Source organism: Pseudochaenichthys georgianus, chromosome 3 (assembly GCF_902827115.2).
Source record: "Pseudochaenichthys georgianus chromosome 3, fPseGeo1.2, whole genome shotgun sequence".
Taxonomy (NCBI): domain Eukaryota; kingdom Metazoa; phylum Chordata; class Actinopteri; order Perciformes; family Channichthyidae; genus Pseudochaenichthys; species Pseudochaenichthys georgianus.
Genome location: NC_047505.1, coordinates 46,037,742 through 46,054,081, shown reverse-complemented (window position 1 = coordinate 46,054,081; position 16,340 = coordinate 46,037,742). Strand labels below are relative to the sequence as shown.

Genomic DNA, 16,340 nt, shown 5'->3' with positions numbered 1-16,340 from the left:
GACTGTTTGTTGGGCAGAAAGCCTGTCTCAGACCTGCCAATGAACATGGAGATATATGGTCTTCCCTTGTCCTTAACCAAAAAGCTTTTATTGCATAACCCTAACCCAACATTCACTGTAAAGACGGTGTCAGATCTCTCGTGTGAACGCAAAGGCATCCTCAAATGCTCTGAACAAAGTAAATGCTGTATAATTATTGCATGACTAACCTCCCTAAGCTCGTTCCTTACCCGAGGCGACTCTCCATGTTCTTCCTCTCTCTCCACCCCTTCCTGTATATCTTTCTCTTTCTCTCTTATCCCCTCTCTCTTCATGGTCTTGTTTCACTTTTTTGTCCAACCTTCCGTCTCTCTTTTTGTGTACTTTTTATACAGTATGCAAATAGCCATACAATCCATTTCTCTATGGCACAGTGCGGGAATCTATTTTTGGCTTGGCAGCTGTTACATGTTTCCACAGATACAAAGTAGAGAGTGTTGAAGCTACATCTGATCATAAATGGGTATCTGAGACATATTGCATTTGCAGGTGTGGACTTCAATACCTCTCCACTGACATGAGCCAATATTTCGCTATATCTGAAACCAGGGCTAAAGACAAAAAGGTTTAAAGGATTGTGATCGATTTATTTTTGATTTTACAGCAGGTGCTTCTAAAGAGTAGACATAAAAACACACAAATAGAAGATTCATACATTCATGCAACATCAAAGACATTTTTAAATCCATGCGTTGCATCCTGGCTGCCTTAATCCTGATAAGAACCTCGCTGCTTACTCTGATGAATAGTGCATAGCCTGCCAGCCCACACTCCTCTCTAAGCTCGGAGGGAAATATTTACATATGTATAATTAACATATTTACCTGTGGATAAATGTATTCAAATTTACATTGCGATATATTGCTCCTTGGAAAGGAGTAGAGAAAGAGAGCACGACTCAAGTCAGTCTGTTATTTTAATTGCTGCTACTTATTTCAAGCCTGCTTTTATTTTAGATTATTGACTTACGTGACTATTACACATTGTTTGTAAAAACAATGTAGTTCAGTCAGACAACTCACGTGTTTCTTTAACATGTAAAGAAGCAGCATATAGTTGAGTTTGGCGTCTAGGCTCGGGCCTCATCACTCCACAGATATACATAGCACGATGAGTGATGATTAAATAACTAACCCCCCCGAGGCTACAGGTGGAAGCTGGGGTGGTGGTGGGGCAGACAAGCAGCAGCGACGTGGAAGTAGCTGCAGCAATAGCAGCAGCAACCAATGTATGGAGAGATATCTGGCAGGTTAAATAGAGCGGCATGTTAAGGAGACTCTGTTTGGTTGGTTGTAGAGCGGCAAGGGGCGTTAGGTATGAATGCAGCATGAGTGCTCGAGTTGACTGCCTGAACTAGCTCGCAGGCTTCGCCCCAACATGTAAATGTGTATTTAAGGATAGTTTGACAGTGTTGGTATCTCCAGGTATATTATCTCTGATGCATAGACCTGTGCTATTTTACAGTAAAGCAGCAACAGTAAGAGTGAAGAGGATACTGTATAGAAAAAGGTGGATGGTTGCCATAGCCACCATGGCTTAACACATGCTGTAGGTAACAGAGTGTCAGAAAAAACAAAGCAGTTGGCTTTTGAGTGAAGTCATTTTCTCCACGCATACAGTAAATGCCTGAGGTGGAGTTTGTTCAACTTGCACATATACTGTAGATTGTACACAACTCACAGGAGCCATATGAGGGGACTGTTTTAAAGTTTGCAATGTTCTGTGAATAGCTGAAATAAAATGCCACAATGAAACCAGCATCCCGGGGTTATTTTCGTTTTGCGCCCAATGCCAGGATATGGCAGGGATCACTGCTCTCATCAAAAACCTAACCTTTATGGCCGAAGCAGTGTTGATGGTTGAAATTGCCATGGGATTTAAGGTTTCACCTGGATTCACCTGTTCAGTCTGAGTCGCTGGAGGAGCAGCTGGGTGAAACAATGTGAATACTGAGGCGAGATTGTTTTACTCGAGAGGACCTGCAGTCATCCTGCTGTGGCAAGATCTGCTGTGGCAGCGCCACTTTAATGACTGAGATGGCATTACAAGGCAGCTTATACACACACAGGATGGACACACACATAATCACAGTGTGTCAACCTTTTCCAAACTTCACACACACACACACACACACACACACACACACACACACACACACACACACACACACACACACACACACACACACACACACACACACACACACACACACACACACACACACACACACACACACACACACACACACACACACACACACACACACACACACACACACACACACACACACACACACACACACACACACACACACACACACTGTCACACAGTCACACAGTCACCTAAAGGAAGCAGATGGAGGTCAGTTGAGAGACAGAAAAGTAAAGGTCAGCAGGTGTTTTGTTGGGTGCTGCCAGACAGGATCTGCTAGCTTGCTGTGTGTGTGTGTGTGTGTGTGTGTGTGTGTGTGTGTGTGTGTGTGTGTGTGTGTGTGTGTGTGTGTGTGTGTGTGTGTGTGTGTGTGTGTGTGTGTGTGTGTGTGTGTGTGTGTGTGTCCTTAAATCCACTCAAACACATGTACTGCATAAAGTATAGACTGCTAAAGCATCCATTTAGAAAGTAGAATGCTTTCAATCAAAAATGCTCCAAAAATAATACAAACTACTTGACAAGAGGTTAATCACACACCTCATATTTTTGCAGACATATCCACGAGATGTGCACATTAGTAAAAGATAAACACATTGGGTCATTCTAAGATAAGATAAGCCTTTAATAATACCTGTAGGGAAATGCAGAAGAGTCTCCAGTGTATATATTACACCTAGCACATGGCACAAAATGTGACCAAAATAAAAACAGAATCTAAAAAAGTTGGAGCAGCCTCGTTAGATCCTCTGCACACGATTTATTGCTTTTTGTTACTGTGGCAACCACACACATTTGCAATTCTGGGATTAAAACTAGTAGAGGGGATGAAATTATAATATTTGCCCTGACAGCGGCTTTAGAGGAAAGCTATTGCAAAGCAGAAATGTGCATATTTGGGGAGATCATGAATATGCTTATACTTATTGTCAACACGTGGGAAGTTTGGCCTGATGTTGTTTACAAAACAAACAACAGGGTCACAAGAACATATCAGGAAAACTTCTCAAACTTAAATTATTTATACACATTTATTTTGGGGCGGCAAGAGGTCTATGCTCAATTGTCTTAAATCATTAATAAGGATAACCTGCTGTTAGAGGCAATTGTATTCCAACACACAAAGCTCCAAGTTCTTTAACTGCATTTTATTTACGAATTAAAATGCAGCAGCAACATTTTCTGCATGACATTTTGTTTGATGCTTTAATATTTGTGGGATGAAGACAGACATATCTGCCAGCGGTTAAAAGAGCGTTAAGTTCTTGAAAAGCTGTCGTCTTTCCTTTCACTTTTCATGGAGGTAATATCCTCTCTCTAGAAAAAGGAAGAGGGACAGCATGCTTCTATGAACACTCTGAATGAAGGCAAAAGGATATTATTTTCCATCCACCGAGCCCTATGTGGTTGTTTGAATAGAGGAGCGAATCTGAAGGAAATGAGGCCGTAGGGAGCAGTGTTTAAACATACTGTAATAAAACATACAGAAGATATGTGACTGTAGAATGAGTCATCTGTTCTTTTCTTAGTTAAAACACTTTGTAAATGTTTTATATTTAGCTACACATGTTGGACGGGACAGACATTGCTTTGGTTTTTAAACGGAGCAAAAGCCTAGGGATGGGAATTTGAAAGCAAATGTATATTCGAATATTCGACCCCCCAAAAAACGGTTAACCGGTTAACCGAAATGTACATATCCTATAAAAAAAAAATTGGGTAAAAAAACAAATTTTAACAATTTTTGTTTTTACTTATTTTTTTGCCCAATTTTTTTTCAATAATTTTTGGAAATAAATACATACATTTTCAAATAAGTGTAGAAACCAAGTCGAATTTGTCAAATGTATTGAACTGGTGATCACAGTTTGACAGCTATAGGCCGACAGCTTTCATGTGTGGAGGCGATTCACAATCAGGCAGGCCCGGTTCTACGGGGGTGCATAAGGGTGCATTGCACCCTCAGTTGAGTCGTTATGCACCCTCATTTGAAAAATGAAAAGTAAAAAAAATTAAAATTAAAAGTGAAAGATATTACATTTTGCCTACTATTGCTAACAATAGTAGTAATAATAATAATAATAAGAAGAAGAATATAGTAAATTGTAATTGTGGTTGAATAGCATTGTCTGCTGCATTTATTTGATCAATTTAAACGGTAAGTAACGTTATTATGTCAGAGGCGGAGCAGCCGCAGCCGTCTTCGTTACCCCAAACACCGCCACCCCTCAGCGGCCCGCAAGTGCCAGAGGACCTCTGCAAAACAGAGCCTGCCCAGGTATATTTAAAAAAGTACCCAACTCGCCTGTAGGCTACTCATTTTGCAGCTCATGGTTTCAAAACAGAGATTGGCTGGAATATTCATGTAAAAAAGATGCCATCTTCTGCTATGCATGTAGATATTTCGGTTCAAGTAAGTCAGATGCCTTCACCACAACTGGCTACAACAACTGGCGCCATGCTCATAGGCTATGTGATAAGGGACTGGGAAGCCATAATCAAGCAAAGAGCACATAGATCCACAGATCTCTTAATGTTGCTCTCAAAGTGCACCAGATTGATGGTTTTAACTTCAATATTTAAAAAAAAATCTTCACGGGGGAGCATGCCCCCGGACCCCCCTCAGAGGAGGTGAGGATCCCCCATAGAGGGTGTTAGGTACACTCCCCACTTATAAAAATAGCACTTTACCACTGCACCCTCTCTAATCTCAGATGCACCCTTAGTCATTTTGTTCTGGAACCGGGCATGCAATCAGGCCAGCTGTAGAGAAGACCATCAGCTGGAACGGAGGTTGCGGGTATAGCAAGGTATAGCATGTGTATATATAGGTTTAATTTGGCATAGTTTGACCTCTACACCGCACTCACTAACCTGGTCGAAATATTTCCACACATTACTCCTTTTTGACGCCATGTCTGTTGTGTCGGACTCTTCTTGGAGTGTAAATAATTACCGGACTATGACTGGTAAAATATATTGAATACCGGCAAAACTAAATCTTTCCAGTCAAAATGTCTATGTACTTTGCCGCCACACACGGTTGCCAAGCAGCGCTTATTGTTGTTTAGGCTGGCCACTGTTGAGTGTTGACAGGGGGCGGGGGAGCACGCACATGAACTGTTAGCGCCGGAACCTCGCAACGGCTGCAGAGCTAATTTGCGCCACATTTGGGCCTAAGATGAGGTTTGAGTCTGCGTGATCTGCGTGTAGGGAGGGGCAGCAGCCATATCATTGGCTAGAACTAGCTAGATCTGATGGATTTGGACATAAACGCGAGTGAAGTATAACCGGACACGAGAGAGAGCACCTGCAGCTCTGCCCGCTGTGAGGGACCGGTGAGCGGAGCAAAACACATTTAGCTATGGCACAGTCGTATATATATACATTGAATTATTCAATTTGATAATATGTAATCAACGTAGGCATCACTCCCAAAAAAATTTAATAAAAATATTCATAACTCATATTCGAATACATGAATAATTATTCGAATATCTGAATAATTTCGAATATTCGATTAATCGTTCCCATCCCTATGTCGAACTTCAATGTTTTTAATTTACCATCCATCAAATGTTGCTTCCATGTCAGGAATCATTTGTGAAGATGAGGTGTCATACTTTTTTAATATGCAATCTGTTATTTTGAGAGGCAAGTCATTGCATATTTTATTTATGTATGATGTTTATGCAAATCCAGCCTCCTGGGTCCCTTACATAAATGATTTTTACCATTTTAGCATTTAACATTCTATATGCATGTTTGTTGAATGTGTCTTGCAGCATCACAAAGACAGGGGCAAGCATCGTACAATGTCTGATTTGACTGACCGTTAAATATACCATGCACGAGAAAAACATTTCCAAGAATCGGGTCTATACAGCAATGTGGAATATGGTTATTCAGGTTGTTTTGAAAACACAAACAATATCAGGAATACTCATGAGGCTGAGATTTTAATAAGCTATGCATTTCCATAAGAAAAAAAATCCTCTTCTCTCCAAGTGCCACACCAAACATATCCTCCATTTTTTGGACGAAAACACAAAGTTAACGGTTTCTGCGACAGCGTGCCTCGTCGCCTAGTTCCCAACAGGTTTGATCATTGCCTTGGTAACTGCAACTTGATGTGATACAGGAGAATTATGACTAATTAAAAATGCAAACGTCAGTATAATGGTTCATTGTGTGTTTATGCAATCATGCGAATGGCTTGTGGCACCACATTTGCTCCTTGCCCCTCTCCACTTTCTGCACCACAATAGCCTGCAGAAGCCGGTCTCTTTCCCTCATTTAGTGAGACATTTTCATTAGGGGCCATTGTGATTGGTACATCTGTTCAATGGCTAATGTGACTGCCTGAGAGATAATGATTAATCACCACAGTCATCCTACTTATATTCACATCAACTGACCTTTATACAAAGATAAACAAAAGCATCAAGTGGGCTTGGATGCAGCCTCATTGCCTGTGCATAGCATGATGTCGCGTTGCTATCAGAATGTTGAGGGTCATAACATGTGTGTGCACGCCTGTGTGTGTTACATCATGCAGTTGTAAGTGTGTGTGTTTGCCATTGTGCCCTGCTGTTGGTAAACAGTGAGGGCGGTCCTGGGGGAGGAGTAGGCTCAGGGTCCCTGGTGAGGATGTCATCTTGTCTGACTCGGCCCACCGGGACGGACTAACTCACAGGAGGCTCACTCACTTTCTGCCTCATTGATTTAAATGTCGGGGATAGTATGATGAACTGCAGCGCTTCACCACGGCATTTCAATACTCAAATGATCATTCAGCGGATATATCTAGCGGGTGGTTGGACAGGTTCAAAACAAAAGGCTGGAGGATCGAGGCCAGTATAGTTCTCCTTCTGACATAATTCCTTCATCTCCGCTTCTGACCCAGTTCTGTCAAAGGGCCTCCGACCATGTCTCACAGAGCCTATACTGACACAGCTCTGCTATAACACCAGAGCCCAGAGACACTTTCTCAAAGATATAATGCATTAGGACAGCTTATACTAGCGTGGGGGTCCCCTCAGTTAAAGAATAGCAAAAAAACTGCTATTTTTAAACCTATCAATGTAAAAAGCGATACCGTGTGGCTCAGACTAAAAGAGATTTGAATTCAAAGTGAATAGCTATGCTGAAAACTGCAAATAGGCTGACGGCATTCACTATCAGCTTGGGGCAGGTTTTTTTGCTTTATAATATTATGTAAAAGATTGACATTGTAACACGTGAATCAGTGATTTAGCTTCACGTGGTAAAACTTTAAGAGATAAAACACGTGAGCCCAAAGAGACACTGACTCCTGTTGATGTTGTTTGAATATATAATGCAGAACAGCTTATACTAATGTAGGACACTTTGCTTAAGAATAATGAAAAAGATTCCACTGCAAAATGAAAAGGTTGCATATTTAGTTTTTAATCCATTTGAAAAGCCATAGACTGTTAGCTGAGACATAGAGATTAGATACGAGTGTGCATATCTTGAAAACGGCAACACACCTTTTGAATTGTATCATGATGCCAAAGCTAAAGTTGTAACACATGAATCATGGATGTAGTGTCACATGGTATATACTTCAGTAAAAATAATTTGGTTTCACACGCGACACAAACGTCCCCTGGGTGTGCTTCCAATCCTGTGTCTGTTTGACCCTTTCACCACAACACCCCTCCCTCTCAGCCTCATCAGACTCGTGCCCTCTTAACTATTGATCTGAGCCTCTAATATTGATAGAAATGGGTTATTATTGGAGTTACTTGAAATCCCAGTGCGTTCATCAATGACCACTCCCCAAGCAGCGGTATCGGTTGCCCTCGCAGTATCACCGGGCGGAAAAGGTAATTAGAAACTAACAGTTGGAGCAGACAACACCTTACTCAAATCCCACTGCAGGACAATACACCACCTTTAGTCATGCCAAGCCCCGTAAACAACTCCTTTCTGTGGGAATGAAACTCCCCTTGCAGAGGTATATTCATTGAAATGAAATTAACATTTGCTATGGAGGGAAGCTGTTACAACAGACTGAGTAGAAGTTAATGGGCTGCTGGAGCATTGGAGCTTTGATGACACGCTCCAATGACCACGGCCATTAAACAGCTACACATACAGCGTATACTGAAGAACTTCATCACAGCAGTACTCTGAGGTCCAGAAGCAGCATTAAGTTAATGAGATTAACCCTTTATTGAGACACCATTTTGATTTAGTTGGCATTTCCTCCCTTTTTAATCAGCCGGCGATTTCATTAGTTTATCTGATTTGCAGGTAGCTGCCTCCACACGATTTGACAATTGCTATTTATTGAGTCTGAACTTTAACAAGTATGTGACCTTTTCTGTCAGTGGTCAACGAATGATGCCTATGATTAATAAGTGTCGAAATGTAAACCTGCAGAGTATCAGTTTGAGTGTTTAGTGAAAATATGAATGGGTGAGAGTTCTTACAGTAGCTACAGCCGTACTCCAACAGTCTCATTCTTCTTTTTTTAGTTTCTGTTTTTATCTTCTGTTTCTGTCTTCCCCCTCCCTCTCTTAGTAGCTCTCCCTCTCTCTCACACATTCAGAGATTCACACAGCGATGCTAAAATTAGCGGCATCCACTTCTGCACCGGCTCTGGCAGCGAAGGCCTCCGAGCAGGAAGCAGAGGATGCATCAAAGACTTCATTAAGTAATACGCAACTCACACACATACAAACTCCTCTTTTATTCTCATTCATTCTTTAATACTCACACGCCTGCACGCACAAACGGAGAAACACAGACCAACCGAGCAGGACGTTCTGTCCCGCCTCCTTCAGGGTGTCTCTGTCAGCCGCTTAAACCGTTATGTGTGCCTTGTTATGTAAGCAGGTCACTCCGAGTTACTTCCATTGGTCTGAGCAGCAATCTGGACTGTCTCTGTACTTCTCCACATCATTATTCTCTTTAACTTTGTATAAGGATACCATACATGCACAAATACAGGAATATGTACATCCACAGTACAAAAGATGCAAAAGTGAACTTGCAGACACGTCCATCTGTGCACATTTCTGCAGTTCTCAACACATACACGCGCACACACACACACACACACACACACACACACACACACACACACACACACATACACATACATGAGTTATAAGAGTAATTAAATCCTTGGTGGCGACTCATTTTCTTTTAACCAATGAAGTTCTTTTCCCGAACCACTAATCTTTATTTCTCGAGCACACACATGAGTCGGATACATGTGACCAGGCCAATATAAGGAACATTTACCTTTCCATTAAAACTCACTGAGCCTTCATTCGCGTAACGTTTCCTTACACTGCTCGTTTTAGTCACCGTGTCAATGTTATGAACTGGATGGAGAATTCATTAGCCGCACTATAATCTGTGAAAAGAGGCTGCTGCCAGCCGGTGCAGCAGCTTGGATCAATGTGAACGTTTGTGAGGCCTAAAGTGAGTTATAGTAAGAAACATTCACTGTATGTACTATACAATTCAATGCAAATTCCCTTTTACACTATGGTCAATTATCATAAGGACTTTTTCATCCTCTTTACTGATATGTAGCTCCACTGGTTACACAGCAGCGATTTATGAGGCCCTCTGTAAAGTTTAGTGGACAGGAAGTGAGATGTTAATGTCAATATATCACACATCCAAGCATTTCAAAGGTTTAGATCATCAATATATGCCGCAACAAAAACTATAGTCACATACTGTGTGTGAAGGGTGAGTAATAGACCTCCACCGTATCTGCAAATAGAAGTGGGCTCTGTTTTTCAAGATGCTAGTGGCACCATCTGTTTTATGTGGTTTCCCAATCTCTACAGTAAAACACATGATGTGGTTTATTGTGTGCATGTTTGCATTACACTGTTATGCAGTTACGAGCTCTCATACTGTCCTTCATTTAATTAGCCTGTCTCCAGCACACCAAATAAAACTTTGACGGGCAGTGGGACCAATGAGAAATGAGCAAGAAGTCATATAAAATGCTCCTTTGAGGAAAATGACAGCCATGTCCTCCTCCTGGCACGTGTCACTGTGGGTGGGCAGCGATGAACTGCCAGGACGTGGCAAGAGGAGACCAAGCAATGGAGGAGCGTTCACACTCAAGGAGCGAGAAATAGAAATGTGACTGAGTGCATCCATGATTCTTGTCTCCTTTTGTTACACGGATACCTTCAGGCAACACACACACATACACACACATACCATGTATACATCACTTCAGGGGACATTACATTGACTTACATGCATTTCCTGGAGACTTATCCTAACCTTAGGCGGTGGTGGCGAAGTCAAGTCCATAGGGACTTGGCTTGGCAACTGGAAGGTCACCAGTTCAAGTCCCGGAAAGACCAAGTGCTACCGAGGTGTCCCTGAGCAAGGCACCGTTCCCTACACTGCTCCCCGGGCGCCGTACATAATGGCAGCCCACTGCTCCTAACACTAGGATGGGTCAAATGCAGAGAAACCGTTTCGTTACATAGTACCTGTACTACGTAATGACAATAAATTGAATCTTAATCTTAACCATAACCAACACATGCCTAACCCTAATCCTAAACCTAACCAAGTCTTCACCCTAAAATTAATGATCCCCCTCATGGGGACCTCCAATTTGTCCCCATAAGGGAGGCGAGTCCCCACACGTGACTGTGTAAACAGATTTAGGTCCCCACAAGCATAGTAATGCTAGGCCACACACACACACACACACACACACACACACACACACACACACACACACACACACACACACACACACACACACACACACACACACACACACACACACACACAGACACACACCTGCTGTCAGTAACACCTGAGGTGGTCACATGCCCAGCCGTCAACATGGCTCTGTGTGCCAGTTCTGTCTCTTCATTGATCCACTGAACTGTTTATTAACCCTTGTAAAAACCAAAAGAGGAGATATCTAAATAGTTATGGCACTATCATGAAACAATTTGCAAATTGCAATCATTTTCAATTAATCAAGCCTCAGTGACGCTTATACAAATAATAAGTGTCTATGGGTTTCCTCTATGGCACATGTTGTGGATTATCTAAAAAAATGAAACATTCATTTAATGAATACAATCAGATTTTTAAATATGCACTGTTTCTCCTCGTCTCTACACTTTTTATATATACAGTGGGAAAAAAAAGTATTTAGTCAGCCACCAATTGTGCAAGTTCTCCCACTTAAAAAGATGAGAGAGGCCTGTAATTTTCATCCTCGGTACACTTCAACTATGAGAGACAGAATGGGGGAAAGAATCCAGGAAATCACATTGTAGGATTTTTAATGAATTAATTGGTAAATTCCTCGGTAAAATAAGTATTTGGTCACCTACAAACAAACAAGATTTCTGGCTCTCACAGACCTGTAACTTCTTCGTTAAGAGCCTCCTCTGTCTTCCACGCGTTAACTGTATTAATGGCACCTGTTTGAACTTGTTATCAGTATAAAGACACCTGTCCACAACCTCAAACAGTCACACGCCAAACTCCACTATGGCCAAGACCAAAGAGCTGTCAAAGGACACCAGAAACACAATTGTAGACCTGCACCAGGCTGGGAAGACTGAATCTGAAATAGATAAGCAGCTTGGTGTGAAGAAATCAACTGTGGGAGCAATTATTAGAAAATGGAAGACATACAAGACCACTGATAATCTCCCTCGATCTGGGGCTCCACGCAAGATCACACCCCGTGGGGTCAAAATGATCACAAGAACGGTGAGCAAAAATCCCAGAACCACACAGGGGGACCGAGTCAATGACCTGCAGAGAGCTGGGACCAAAGTAACAAAGGCTACCATCAGTAACACACTACGCCGCCAGGGACTCAAATCCTGCAGTGCCAGACGTGTCCCCCTGCTTAAGCCAGTACATGTCCAAGCCCGTCTGAAGTTTGCTAGAGAGCATTTAGATGATCCAGAAGAGGATTGGGAGAATGTCATATGGTCAGATGAAACCAAAATAGAACTTTTTGGTAAAAAATCAACTAGACGTGTTTGGAGGAGAAAGAATGCTGAGTTGCATCCAAAGAACACCATACCTACTGTGAAACATGGGGGTGGAAACATCATGCTTTGGGGCTGTTTTTCTGCAAAGGGACTGGGATGAATGAATGGGGCCATGTATCGTGAGCTTTTGAGTGACAACCTCCTTCCATCAGCAAGGGCATTGAAGATGAAACGTGGCTAGGTCTTTCAGCATGACAATGATCCCAAACACACCGCCCGGGCAACGAAGGAGTGGCTTCGTAAGAAGCATTTCAAGGTCCTGGAGTGGCCTAGCCAGTCTCCAGATCTCAACCCCATAGAAAATCTTTGGAGGGAGTTGAAAGTCTGTGTGGCCCAGCGACAGCCCCAAAACATCACTGCTCTAGAGGAGATCTGCATGGAGGAATGGGCCAAAATACCAGCAACAGTGTGTGAAAACCTTGTGAAGACTTACAGAAAACGTTTGACTTCTGTCATTGCCAACAAAGGGTATATAACAAATTATTGAGATGAACCTTTGTTATTGACCAAATACTTATTTTCCACCATCATTTGCAAATAAATTCTTTAAAAATCAGACAATGTGATTTTCTGGATTTTTTTTTTCTCATTTTGTCTCATAGTTGAGGTATACCTAGGATGAAAATTACAGGCCTCTCTCATCTTCTTAAGTGGGAGAACTTGCACAATTGGTGGCTGACTAAATACTTTTTTGCCCCACTGTATATATAAAATAAAAAAAAGAGTTAGGGTATTGGATGGTAAGACATATGTTATTTCTGGCTGTTTGTTTGTGTCAATATATAATGAACTAACTATTTATTTCTAAAACTTTGGAATATTATAATTTCCCAAACTACATTGCTGGATTACTAATTAATGAGAACCCTTAATTTCTCTAAGTATGTTAGTGGGTTGAAGTCTATATAAATATCTGCTGGTTTGTGTTGCAACACATAACATACAGAGGTCGTTATCCTCGCAGTGACACAGTTTCAGCCAGTATTGCATTGCTAGATGATGAAACAAAAGACGTTTTTTTTCTAAATACTTTTTCTCTTTAGGGCAAAAGAAGGACATGGGATAATAACATCTTATTCATAATATAATTCTGAGAACCTGAAACATCACCACCGAAGTGAGAAAGAGGCTACTGGAAGCCTTTTCTCAGTCAATCTGTGCCATGCTACCAGAGTTATTTTAAAAAGGCTATAGTTAAAATGATACATGTGGAATCGTGAAAAAGGTTACGATTAGTGATATAATGTACAGTCAATCTCAGTTCCCATAATCCAGACATCTTCTTGCGGCTTTATAGCTACTCATTAAATCCCTACAGAAATACAAATCCATCTGTGCACACACTTCTATCAAGCTGCAGGTTTTATTAAAATTCTGATGCTTGGCCACATTCATATGCACAGCACATAATGTATCCAAAAGGCAGATCACATTTCAAAACCACTTCATATATATGAGACCATAATCTATATCTGCTCCATATGCATTTGTGGGTATATCAAGGCACCGCAGTTTGCATTAGCCCATGGTTACCATAGTAACCTCAGATGGCTTAGCAGAGAGAGCGGTAGATGAGGATAAATCACCAATAAGCTATTTTGGTGCTCCTCTGCCTTTTGTCTTACACACTCTAAAGAGCATTCCCAATCCTTGACCTCAACCTTCTGTCATCATTAAAGCGGCAGATATCATGCCCCGTTAACATCCAGATGGTTCACAGGTTTAGCTTGCAACAGGCACGAAATGTGTGAAAAGCGCCTGCATCAAGCTAAATATTCAGCCGGGGGCGGCAGATAAGAGGAGTGGAGAAAGTCTGACTTCAAATTGATCACCGCCGTGAGAATAATTCGGTAAACATGAGCATAGTGTGTGCTGCATGCTAGTGTCATTCTGCATGATTGCTGGGTAATGCAGCTTGAGATGATGAGCGGGAGTCAGAGGAGATGGAGTTTGAAATCAAAACTCAAGTTTGTTCACATCTGTCTCCTTGTCAGCCGAGGCAGATCTGAGATGTATTGCTTGATCGCTGTGAATCTCTGCTGTCTTTGGAAACAAGACGTATGGTGTTGACAAAATGTATCATCCACTATTGAAGACTACAAGAATCCTAAATGTGAAAAATAAAACATTTTGCAGCACATTTACTGTTCAAACTGTGCCCCATATGACGGATTTACACACTTGAGTAATTAGTGATAGTGGAGGAAGTTGATTGATTATTTGGCTAGTGCTAGATTACAGACTGTAAATCACTCCTTTCATATGGGGAAAAATACTTTTTGTATTCCTTAATCCTGAACACTAAGGGCAATGCTTCTTATTTACTAACTGCATTATGTAACAATGTTATATACTGTAAGAAGTTCAGTACTTGCGTTTGAAATGGCTGCGGTGTTTATGCTGACTTAACCTGTTTACCTATTAGCTGCCCAATAGAGCGTATAATGGGTATAGGTCCCATACAGTACATTAATACGTAATACTGCATTGTAAAAGACCCTGTAATTGCAAACTGTGTAAATTGTCCCTTAAATAATTTAAAGGTTGACTCTGATCAGTTACAACACACTGAATATTTGGTTTCGTTTAATTAAACAATACTAATTAGAAAGGCAAGTGAGACTTTAGAGCTGGATTTCTGTGATAGACTAAAATCAATATTTAGTGAACACAACTAAAGAAATTAGGAGAGGAAGCAATCTGTAAAACTACTAAGAGTAAAAACAGAGATATGTCTTTGTTTCTTTTTACTACACTTGTGGAATTACTTTGTAAAGAAAATACACACCTAAAAAACTTTTAAATGATTTATTGATGTTCTGATGCAAGTTTCAAAACAATCTCAGTCAGTGCTATACCACATTCTAAGAAACTGTACATCCTGCTCTACTATGAACATGAAGGTTAAGTGGGGAGTGAACTCAACATGGAAATGAAAACAGACACATTGATTGCGTTGAAAAGTGCTATATAAATAAACTTGCCTTGCCTTGCCTTGCCTTGCCTTGCCTTGATCAATGCAAAGCAACACAACTCCACACATGTAAGAAGTTTGGATGGACACACATAAGTTCCTACTTCATTTCAAAGTGTTTCACAACAATCATCAGGAGTGTAAGAAAACATTGATATTGTGTTTTGTGATACTGAATCATTTCTTACAAACAGTTTTTTCAAAAAATGTGAAAATATCGCAATATATTGCCCTGCTTACAGCTTCTTGCCAACACACGCAATCATAGTGCCTGATATGTGGCAATGCAGAGGCGCACCACACACATTGATCACACGCAAGAAGGAAATAACAAGGAATTATTGGTGTAATGACCCTTCAGGTTGGAGTGAGAGAAAATGTATTTGTGAGGAAATGGAAGAAATGGATGATTTATGACACAGTGGGAATTGCAAGTGCACTATCTGATATACCACCATGGCGGTTTGGTTTCTATTCACACAAGACTAGGCAACTTGTTTCAATTAAACCATGAATCAATTGTTTATCTTGATTTAGAAAAGACACAGTTTCTCTTTAATGATCAATAAAGTGAAATCCGTGCTGTGTAATACAGATACCATTAGAGCTGACCAGAGGCAGCTGATAAACAACAGCACTCGTACAGCACAGCTATTCCTTCGTGGGAATAGCTTGGAATGAACTGCTAATGAGAGAACACCTAACACGCAGCTCCACATCCACGAGGATGCAAAGTGAGACCTATCATTCTTCAGAAAACACACACACACACACACACACACACACACACACACACACACACACACACACACACACACACACACACACACACACACACACACACACACACACATTCCCTCGAGCAAGAGATAATTGTGTGGTCTGCAGCATTACTTACCTTCCATTGCATACTTCATATCCAGGGCGAAGAGGCTCCACATGATCTCGGCGCTGGTCTTGCCGGCGTTCAGCTCCTGCGGAAACCTGGTGGAATAGAAACGGATTCCAATCAGACTCATTTCCCTATAATGACACGCTCGGCTGGGCGGCCTGATGGCTCGGCCCAGCCTGACTCTCTAACAAACCACTCTAACAGTGCATCGAGACATGGTTGGGGAATCTCATAATCTAAT

The 16,340-nt window shown here is 41.4% G+C and overlaps 1 protein-coding gene across 1 annotated transcript in view; it reads right to left on the bottom strand.

The window, feature by feature from the left end:
• The window catches only part of LOC117440391 (protein unc-13 homolog C), a 125,020-nt gene that overhangs the window by 32,604 nt on the left and 76,076 nt on the right, over positions 1–16,340 (bottom strand). The window contains exon 19 of the mRNA XM_071207196.1: positions 16,106–16,191. Within this exon, the coding sequence (XP_071063297.1) occupies positions 16,106–16,191 (86 nt within the window). The remainder of the gene's footprint in view (positions 1–16,105; positions 16,192–16,340) is intronic.